This window comes from Bos indicus x Bos taurus, chromosome 20 (genome assembly GCF_003369695.1).
Source record: "Bos indicus x Bos taurus breed Angus x Brahman F1 hybrid chromosome 20, Bos_hybrid_MaternalHap_v2.0, whole genome shotgun sequence".
Taxonomy (NCBI): Eukaryota; Metazoa; Chordata; class Mammalia; order Artiodactyla; family Bovidae; genus Bos; species Bos indicus x Bos taurus.
Window position 1 is genome coordinate 21,640,076 of NC_040095.1, and position 11,402 is coordinate 21,651,477.

General features: G+C 39.4%; 1 protein-coding gene across 2 annotated transcripts; it reads left to right on the forward strand.

The window, feature by feature from the left end:
* Positions 1 to 4,066: 4,066 nt before the first annotated feature.
* Positions 4,067 to 5,197, forward strand: ACTBL2 (actin, beta like 2). Of its 2 annotated transcripts, XM_027520474.1 has the most exons (2): positions 4,067 to 4,195; positions 4,322 to 5,197. In XM_027520474.1, exons 1-2 carry the CDS (start codon positions 4,067 to 4,069, stop codon positions 5,195 to 5,197), a joined length of 1,005 nt encoding a protein of 334 aa, XP_027376275.1. The 2 variants fall into 2 exon arrangements, with proteins under 2 accessions (XP_027376275.1, XP_027376274.1); XM_027520473.1 differs by having other exon boundaries at positions 4,067 to 5,197.
* The last annotated feature ends 6,205 nt before the right edge of the window (positions 5,198 to 11,402 follow it).

The following is an 11,402-nucleotide window of genomic DNA, read 5'->3' on the forward strand; positions in this document are numbered from 1 at the left end:
CCATGATCCTCTAGGAAGTTCATGGGCAAGGACACTGCCTGATTCTGACCTTGAACTAGAGGATACATATCTGTCCAGGACTACTGGGCTACTGCTACCTCTTACAAAGTGACCATTATTGAGATGATTAATTAATTAATTAACCTAAAGGAAGGTTTTAGATAACTTAGATATGGGCATGAAAAGTTTACTTGAGAAGAGTTGACAGAGGAGATTATATCCCACTTTGCTGTTGCTGCTGCTGCTGTTCACTCACTCAGTCGTGTCTGACTCATTGTGACCCCATGGACTGCAGCATGCCAGGCTTCCCTGACCTTCACTATCTCCCAGGGTTTGCTCAAATTCATATCCAACAAGATTGATGATGCTATCTAACCATCTCAACCTCTGCTGACCCTTCTCCTTTTGCCTTCAATCCTTCCCAGTATCAGGGACTTTTGCAATGAGTCAGCTCTTCACATCAGGTGAAAGTATTGGAGCTTCAGCTTCAGCATAAGTCCTTCCAATGAATATTCAGGGTTGATTTCCTTTAGGATAGACTGGTTTGATTTCCTTGCTGTCCAAGGGGCTCTCAAGAGTCTTCTCTAGCAGCACAATTTGAAAGCATCAATTCTTTGGCATTCAGCCTTCTTTATGGTCCAAAACTCACATCCATACAACCTACTGGAAAAACCATAGCTTTGATTAGACGGACCTTTGTCAGCAAAGTGATGTCTTTGCTCTTTAAGGTGATGTCTATGTTTGTCAAGGTTTTTCTTCCAAGGAGCAAGCATCTTTTAATTTCATGGCTGCAGTCAACATCAGCAGTGATTTTGGAGCCCAAGAAAACAAAATCTGCCACTGCTTTAAATTTTTCCCTTTCTATTTTCCATGAAGTGATGGGACCAGATGCCATGAATGTTTTTTGAATGTTGAGTTTCAAGCCAGCTTTTTCACTCTCTTCTTTCACCCTCATCAAGAGGTTCTTTAGTTCCTCTTTACTTTCTGCCATCAGAGTGGCATCATCTGCATATCTGAGGTTGTTGATATTTCTTCTGGCAATCTTGATTCCAGCTTGCAATTCATCCAGCCTGGTATTTCACATGATGTATTCTGCATATAAGTTAAATAAGCAAGGTGACAATATACAGCTTGGTTGTACTTCTTTCCCAATTTGGAACCAATCCATTGTTCCATGTCCAGCTCTAAATCTTGCTTTATGTTGTTCAGTTGCTCAGTTGTGTCTCTTTTCAACCCCATGGACTGAAGCACACCAGGCTTTCCTGTCTTTGCTTTTTAATACACTAAGTTTGTCATGGCTTTTCTTCTAAGGAGCAAGAGTCTTTTAATTTCATGCCTTCTTAACCTACATACAGTTGCTTCTTGACCTGCATACAGTTTTCTCAGGAGACAGGTAAGGTGGTCTGGTATCCTCATCTCTTTAAGAATTTTCCACAGTTTGTTGTGATACACACAAAGGCTTTCATGTAGTCAACAAAGCAGATGTTTTCCTGGAATTCCCTTGCTTTCTCTATGATCCAACAAATGTTGGCAATTTGATCTCTGGTTCCTCTGCCTTTTCTAAATCCAGATTGTTCATATGGAAAGTTCTCGGTTCATGTACTACTGAAGCCTAGCTTGAAGGATTTTGAGTATAACCTTCATAGCATGTGAAATAAGCACAGTTGTGCAGGAGTTTGAATACTCTTTGGCATTGCCCTTATTTGGGATTGGTGAAAACTGACCTTTTCCAGTCCTGTGACCATTGCTGAGTTTTCCAAATTTGCTGACATATTGAGTGCAGCACTTTCACAGCATCATCTTTTAGGATTTGAAATAGCTCAGCTGGAATCCATCACCTCCAATATCTTTGTTCATAGTAATACTTCCTAAGGCCCACTTGACTTCACCCTCCAGGATGTCTGGCTCTAGGTGAGTGACCACAGTATCATGGTTATCTGGGTCATTAAGACCTTTTTTGTATAGTTCTTCTGTGTATTCTTGCCACCTCTTCTTAATCTCTTTTGCTTCTGTTAGGTCCTTACCTTTTCTGTCTTTAATTGTGCCCATCTGTGTGTGAAATGTTCCCTTGATCTCTCAATTCTCTTAAATATATCTCTAGTCTTTTCCATTCTACTATTTTCCTCTATTTATTGGCACTGTTCATTTAAGAAGGCCTTCTTGTCTCTCCTTGCTATTCTCTGAAACTCTGTATTCAGTCGAGTATATCTTTCCCTTTATCCCTTGCTTTTCACGTCTCTTCTTTCCCAGCTATTTGTAAACAAAGCCTCCTCAGACAACCGTTTTGCTTTCTTACACTTCTTTTTCTTTGGGATAGTTTGTTCACTGCCTCCCGTACAATGTGCAAACTTCTGTCCATACTTCTTCAGGCTCTCTGTCTACCAGATCTAATCTCTTGAATCCATTTGTCACTTCTACTGTATAATCATAAGGGAGGTGATCTAGGTCATACCTGAATGGCCTAATGGTTTTCTCTACTTTCTTCAATTTAAGCCTGAAGTTTGCAATAAGGAGCTGATGATCTGAGCGCCAGTCAGCTCTAGGTCTTGTTTTTGCTAACTGTATATAGCTTCTCCATCTTCAGCTTCAAAGAATGTAATCAATCTGATTTTGGTGTTGACCATTTGGTGATGTCCATGTGTAGAATCGTCTTTTGCATTGTTGGAAAAGGGTGTTTCCTATTACCAGAGTGTTCTCTCGACAAAACTGTTAGCCTTTGTCCTCTTCATTTTGTACTCTAAGACCAAACTTGCCTGTTACTCCAGTTATCTCTCGACTTCCTAAATACCCCATTTACCTAATACATAAAGGAACAAAGTAATGAACTCCCTTAATTGCTGTTTCCTTGTAAGATGTTACCAATATCCTATGTTTTATCATGATACACACATTACCAGGTTATCTATATTTCTATCTATTTTATTAGAAATAAAATGCAGACAAACTTCCTGTGAAATGATCAGGGCTTAATACATCCTAAAACTGAAGGAAAGCTAATACTATTTCAATTGGATACATTTTAACAATTACAGAGATGGTTGATATCATAATATGAATCTTGAAGATCAAAATGTTTTAAAGATCAATTCAAATATTACTTAAAATTTTATCTATTGCTAAACTTTGCTCATTGTTATAAAACAAGAATTATTGCACATAAATATTTTATAATCTGCATTTTATCTAATAAATCATTCAAGATGGTTGGACATTCAGCCCCTATGCAATCAACACGAACCCAACAAACCTAGCTCTATGAACAATACCTAATAAGCATAGAGCTTAATGAAATTTGGTTATTAGAATTTATATCAGGAAAGAAAATCTGTAGTAGTTTATTGATTTTACTTGATCACTAATGTGCTAGAAGTCTCTTAAATATCTCTAAATTTTTACATGATACAAATGCATAATAATTACAGCTGTGAGGCCTCTCTTGGTCATACATTATTTTTATTCATTAAAACAGTTTCTATCATGATGATATCCTTTGGGGTTTGGAATCTAATGGGAAATAAAATCTTGAAAAAATTAAGTTTTCAGAGTCAAGAACAATGTATTAAGAATGGAAAATTAAATCTAGGGTACAGAAAATGGACCCAGAGGGCAAACTAGGGAGGAAATGCCCCTTTTGGCATTGTTACCCACACCTCGCTCCAGCTTTCTTTCATCTTGCATTTATATGCCCCACTGCATCATCATAGTTATCCAGACACTGCACCAAAGCAAGCTGACAGCCTGTGTGGGTTGCCTAATTATAGTAACCTGAGATTCAGCCACTCGGTAGCCAATTTTCCCCTTATGAAGGAAGGTCTGCTAATGATTTGTATCATCATAATTATTAATACCTCAAAGGCAACCCCACCCAGAAATGCTGAGAACTGGTGGGATAGGACATGGGAGGCGCCAGTGTGCACCTTTAAATACCTATCATCACAGCACAGGCTCCCCTCTCTGCAGGCAGCTCTGAAGAGTTGTCAGCCTGTTCATTCTCTCTCTTGCACACCAGAGTCTGGTCTTTGCATTTAACTTCTGTTCACCCATCTGGAAGATTCTGGACAGGACCATGAGTGATGACGAGCTGTCTGCCTTGGTGGTGGATAATGGGTCAGGGATGTGCAAGGCAGGCTTTGGCGGTGACGATGCCCCCAGGGCTGTGTTCCCCTCTATGGTGGGACGTCCCCGGCACCAGGGGGTCATGGTAGGCATGGGCCAGAAGGACTGCTACGTGGGGGATGAGGCCCAGAGCAAGAGAGGCATCCTGACCCTGAAGTACCCCATTGAGCATGGAGTGGTCACCAACTGGGATGACATGGAGAAGATCTGGCACCACACCTTCTACAACGAGCTCCGCGTGGCTCCAGATGAGCATCCCATCCTCCTCACTGAGGCACCCCTCAACCCCAAGATCAACCGGGAGAAGATGACTCAGATCATGTTTGAGGCTTTCAACACACCTGCCATGTATGTGGCCATCCAGGCCGTGCTGTCCCTCTACGCCTCAGGCCGGACCACCGGCATCGTGATGGATTCTGGGGATGGGGTCACTCACACTGTACCCATCTATGAAGGCTATGCCTTGCCTCATGCCATTCTACGTCTGGACCTGGCCGGCAGAGACCTGACCAATTACCTCATGAAGATCCTGACAGAACGAGGCTACAGCTTCACCACCACGGCTGAGCGGGAGATTGTTCGTGACGTCAAAGAGAAGCTGTGTTATGTGGCCCTAGACTTTGAGCAAGAGATGGTCAGCACTGCAGCATCCTCCTGCCTGGAGAGAAGCTACGAGCTTCCCGACGAGCAGGTGATCACTATTGGGAATGAGCGCTTTCGATGTCCAGAAGCCATTTTCCAGCCTTCCTTTCTGGGCATTGAGTCCAGTGGAATCCACGAGACAACCTTCAACTCTATTATGAAGTGCGATGTGGATATTCGCAAGGATCTGTACGCCAACACCGTGCTGTCTGGAGGCAGCACTATGTACCCTGGCATTGCTGAACGGATGCAGAAGGAAATTGTAGCCCTGGCACCCAGCACCATGAAAATCAAGATCATTGCTCCCCCAGAACGGAAGTACTCCGTTTGGATTGGGGGCTCCATTCTGGCCAGCCTGTCCACGTTCCAGCAAATGTGGATCAGTAAGCAGGAGTATGATGAGGCTGGGCCTCCCATTGTCCACAGGAAGTGTTTCTGACTGGGCTTCCATGCTAATGCATTGGCATTGTCCCCAAGTTCTAGATCATGGCGATAGTACTGCTTTTATCCACTTCCAATTGAGTCAAGGTAAATTTCCACTCTTGCTAGTGTGTACACTAGCAAACTCATCTGCATCCAAGCATTGTGGGCTCCCGCCCAGCTAACAATATATGACCTCTATCAACTGGGGAATTCTGATATTCTATTCTATTTTCTTTACCATGAGGGGTCAAAGAAATATAGACTTGCTTAAACGAAAATAAATGACAAGGAGTAAAGTGAGAAATGTCCTTCCAGAACAGATAACTAGAATTTTCAATCTTTAAATACTAGTTCTTGCTTTAAATATTTAACAATATCAGGCTGTACAACCTGTAAAAAAAAATGTGTATGTATTTAGCAAACATGCCTTCTTAGTTAGAATTTTGGTTTTGTTTTACTTCTTTGTATAGAGACAGTGAATTATATGGGTCAGTGATATTCATATTTATATAAGCACTGAGGAAATAGAATATCTTAAAATATACTGAAAAATCTGGCTATCTGAACAGCTAGTGTGAATTTCTTAATTCCCCAACAGTCACCATTTTGATAACTCCTTATTTTGTTTCCCTTATTAAATAAGCATAAAGGAACACAGCATTCCATTAATATTTATAAAGTTTATAATCAACTGAACTTTTAGCTCAGAGTAGAGTTCTGCTGATCAAATGTGTATTCTAATATCTGACTTATCAAACTTCATTATACTTGTAAAACAGCAAAACTGTTACAGATAAGGCCTATTAAAATAGAGAGGAAAATTGTAATATCAAATTAATTAACATCATTATGTTACCGTTTGACAAAAATAATTTTATTTCCATTGCTTAGCATAATAGCATGTCTTGAGTTATTTCTATAGGTCATGATTTTGAATATTTCTCTTATCAAGGATTTAACTGTGGAAAAACATATCTGCAGCATTTTTATAAACTACAAATTCTAATACCAGTATAATAATTTCAATTTTATTATTGGAAGAGTTTAGAATAATTCTATTTTATTATGTCCAGTAACAGGCAATATCTTTTATGTGAAGTGTCTCTAAGATATCAACATCTTACAAAGCATCTGTGTATCTTCCTATGTTCTCTAAACATTTTTAAGGAATTCAGTGGTGATTTTCAACCAATTTTAATTACTAGCACATTTATTTCAATCTATTCTGTGACTTCTCATTAAATGAATATCAGAGATATTTGTATTTTTCAGGGTTTTTCTCTGAAATTTTAGAATGTTTGGGGGGGAGTTGCTTATTAAGCCATTATCACAGTCTCAGGAAAAGGAATTTTCTTCTCTTTTCCTTTGGTTTGGGAAGCTTATACTTGTGTTTTAAATGTTAAATTGGAGTCTTTAAGCTTTCTTTTCCTTAAAAATTTTCAGAGCATTTGACTGTTGCTTATTTCCTTTAATCTGAAAACAGTTTTTAATTCATTTAACCAAAATTAACCTCCAAAGGCACTTTATTTTAGAAGACTTGAGTTTCCTTTCTTCTTTAATTTTAAATAAATGAAAATTAATTCACACCTACATTTCCTGTTTTTTCTCCTCAATTCTTCCCACAGAAATGTAGAATGATCCAGAGAGGATCACTTTTTTAAATTTATTTATTTTTTTAATGGAAGGATAATTGCTTTACAGAATTTTGTTGTTTTCTGCCAAATATCAACATGAATCAGCCACAGGTATACGTATATCCCCTCCCTCTGAACCTCCCGCCCATCTCCCTCCCCATCCCACCCCTCTAGATTGTCACAGAGCCCCTGTTTGGGTTCCTTGAATCATACAGAAAATTCCCATCGGCTATCTATTTTACATATGGTAATGTAAGTTTCCATGTTACTCTCTCCATACAGAGAGGATCACTTTTTATATGTGTAACCTATTCATTCATATAATTTTATACCTCATACATTTGACCATGTAGCATTAAAAGGAAATTAAAATTTTAAAAAAGGAAAAGGACTAGTAGATAAGGTTATAAATTCCTTGCAGTCTGCATTAAAAAGTTAAGTTTCAGTGGATGAACTGGTCTTCAGGTAATTAGCAGGCAGAGTTAATAGCAATAATAATAATGGCTTGAATTTATACACTGCAACACTTCCCATTTGCAGAGTGGTTCTCAAAAACATTGACCCACATTCTCAATTACTGGAAAAAACATATCTCCCCATTCACAGGAAAGTTCTAGGACATGTAAAATGTCAGAGAGAGAACTATTGAGCCCTGGATCATTAGCTGAAAATATGAATTCAATAATGCAAATAAATTTAAGCCGGAGATCTTCAGATATTCTGTTCATCAACACTGACTGACTGCCTGATGGCTGAATTCAATGAGGAAACACTCACAATTTTAAATTTTAGAATCAATGTCATCTTTTCTGGTAATGTAATTGGCTAGTTATTCACCAGTGTTTCACCAGATGGCACAGCACTGAGAGAGGCTTCACAGATGAATTTCACACCGTTGTAAGTGGTTCCCACCCTTTCCTGATAAACCATGCTGAGCAGCAATCTAGGACTGGGGTTGCACCTCAGCCTCCTTAAAACTGTTATTTCCTGACCACAGGTAATATTTTTCTAAAAGTGCTCATGATGCGAAGCCATTACCTGCACTTCGTCCCTAACTTTCAGATGTGCTTTTTTTTTTAACAGTAAGATAAAGTCATGCTAGATGATGGATTGAGCCTTACATTCACAATTCTGTTATAGAGAAGAGGCTAGAACTAAGTATTACATTTTCCGGATAATCAAAAGCGTAATCTTTTGACGTGTCAAGAGCCTTACCACATTGATTCACTCATTTTGCAGCTGTAAATTCATTCCATGGGGTTGCAAAGAGCCAGACACAACTTAGGGAGTGAACAACAACAAACAACAGATGCTAAAATTTACTAGGAAAGTATTTCAAGGACACTAGGGAATTTACGGAGAAGGCAATGGCACCCCACTCCAGTACTTTTGCCTGGAAAATCCCATGGATGGAGGAGCCTGGTAGGCTCCAGTCCATGGGGTCGCTAGAGTCAGACATGACTGAGAGACTTTACTTTCACTTTTCACTTTCATGCATTGGAGAAGGAAATGGCAACCCACTCCAGTACTCTTGCCTGGAGAATCCCAGGATGGGGGAGCCTGGTGGGCTGCCATCTGTGGGGTCACACAGAGTTGGACACGACTGAAGTGACTTAGCAGCAGCAGCAGCAGGGAATTTACAATCCAGTAATGAGGGAAATTACATAGAGTGGAAAGCAGTATGATCTAATGATGGTTCATAGACTAGACATGGTCCATTAGCCTGTGATAATTCTAATAAGGACAGTTTAAGTCTGGGTGATGAAAGAAGGAGATCACCTCCAAAGAATAGATGGAGTCAATGAGTTAAGTCTTAAGGCACACACAAGTTGTACAGAACATAAAAACTTTCCTTAGATGGTTCAGGCACCATTATGATCACTATTTATTAGGGTTGGTAGGTGGTTAATTCTTATTTTGAATGTCTCCATTGGAACCTGCCAGAAACTGTAAGGAAGTAACATTTAAGGCTCAGCTCAGAGTCTTTTCTAGCCTTCCTTCCTCCTTTTCCAAGGAAAAGTGGTAAATTCCTCCCTTGTGCTCCTGCTGTATCATTTGCACACATATAGCATCATCATTATCATTGGAGAAGGAAATGGCAGCCCACTCCGGTGTTCTTGCCTGGAGAATCCCAGGGACGGGGGAGCCTGGTGGGCTGCCATCTGTGGGGTTGCACAGAGTCAGACACGATTGAAGCGATGTAGCAGCAGCAGCAGCAGCAGCAGCAGCAGCAGCATTGCACCTATAACATGGGTCCACACTCTCCCACCCTCACCCAACATTGAGCACCTGGAGGACAGAGATGGGGACAGTATTTGTCCACCTTTGAACCATCCAGGATTTTCCTAATGTTAGGCACAGATGATTAACCCAATAAATGTGGTTTGAATGAATAAACGAGTGAATTCATGGAATCTGATACACATCATGAACGTCACAGTTCTACATTATCTGTTTTTTACCACTCTGTTCTTAGCTCCCGGAGAAGGCAATGGCACCCCACTCCCGTACTCTTGCCTGGAAAATCCCATGGATGGAGGAGCCCGGTAGGCTGAAGTCCATGGGGTCGCTCAGAGTCGGACAGGACTGATCGACTTCACTTTCACTTTTCACTTTCATGCATTGGAGAAGGAAATGGCAACCCACTCCAGTATTCTTGCCTGGAGAATCCCAGGGACGGGGGAGCCTTGTGGGCTGCTGTCTATGGGATCGCACAGAGTCGGACACGACTGAAGCGACTTAGCAGCAGCAGTTCTTAGCTCCTGTCTTCTAGTGTCTGCCACTTTTGTTGTGTTGTCTTTCCTCTGAGACATGATTTTTCTTTATCCCTTCTTTATCTCTTCTCTTCCCTATTCAGTTCTCCTATGCATTTCAACCTACAGAGCTGAATCTTAAAAGCTTTGGCTCACCCATAACATTTTCCCATTCTTCTAATTAATCAAAGGATCAATCAACCTCATTTTTTGGAGTGTGAGCTAGCTAAGTAGCTGCTGAAATTTTAGCCTAAAAAAAGAGAAGAAGAAAAAGGAAGGAAGAATGGATGAATGAATGAATGAAAGAGAAGTTTTTCAGTGAGTACAATAGTATATTCAACTCGTCTAATCTAGTCACATCCTTGCTGATACTTTTCTCTTTTTTTCTAAACTCCAGATTGCGCTAGAGTTGCGTTTCAGACATCTGACTCCTTAATAACTCAGACATTAGAATATATTGAAAAGTCTACTTTTTTGGTAACTATTCACAGCTTCCTTCCAAAATTTATAAAAGATTCTTTTCAAAATATGGTTTTTGATGTTAAGAACTAAGCACTCGGTTTGGCCAACACTGCTTCCAGATGTTGATAAGTATACTTGGAATGTCTGTAGGGATATACATGTACATATCAGTAGAGAACCTGCCCATTAAAATTAACTGATACCTGAAGACTTCCTCTTTAAATATGAAGGATCTGTCTGAGCTCTGTCATTTTTTTAAAGCTGATACCATAATTAATAAAAAACAATAGATACTCCTCAAGCTGCCTGCCTTTTTTTTCACGTCATTCCACATCTGCTGTTCTAATCATATTACAGTTTTAGATTCAGTTAAATCTAGTCAACAGATGTGCCAATGTGATAGGATGACAGATATTTTACCTAGACAACACCCTAACACCACTTGAAAAATGGAAAATCTTATTTAATTGGCTACTTGACAACATGTAAGTCAAAAGCCAAGTTGTTCTCTCTGGGATTGGGAATGAGGCCTTTGTAACTATATACAGACCATATGAAATAGCGTCTGGTAAAGAAGAGAGAGGACGTGATACACAGACACAGCAGAAGGATTTAAGTTCCTGTTCATGTCCTTTTCATGGAGGTGTTGCAGTAAGAGGGTTTGTCTGAACTATTTTATAGGTTAGGGGTGAACAGGGAAAGCCAGATGCCAACAAGATATTTTAACTTCATGGCTCCTGCATATTCTTCATGACTCACTCAGAACATCCCCAAATATCATTCCTGTTCTTTTAATTGATAAATAGTAACTACTCAACATTGTCTATTTTTTCCATAGCTGGATCATGAGCGAAAAGCTGGCCTCAACAGTGACGTCAAAATTATGTTTACCAGTGACGATACTGGGATCTTCTAGGGCAATTCACAGTGTTCATAGTTCAAAAATGGAAGGTTTCCACAGAAATACAAGCTTTTTATAAATCTTCAATTATGCAAGTAATAAGGACTTATGATATGTGAAATCTACAATTTCTACATAATAAGTAAAATGACAGAAGAAATCATAAATATGCCCCTTCTTATTGTAAAAAATGGTATTCATTTAATCATTAGAATCAAAACATTACATCCTTGGCTAAATCGTCAATTTTATCAAAATGGAAGAAATTATCTACAGCAGAATAAATACAAAATGTACAATTTTCAATTTTTGATGGACTCAGAGAAACAACAGTTGAAACAAAGAAAAACTATATTAATTTTAAAAAGAGACAGTAAAGATAACAAGAACATTCTTCCCCTTTACCTGTCCTCTTTTATTAATGTTTGGTACTAGGTATGGCTTAGCATCACTTACTGATTTGACTTATCA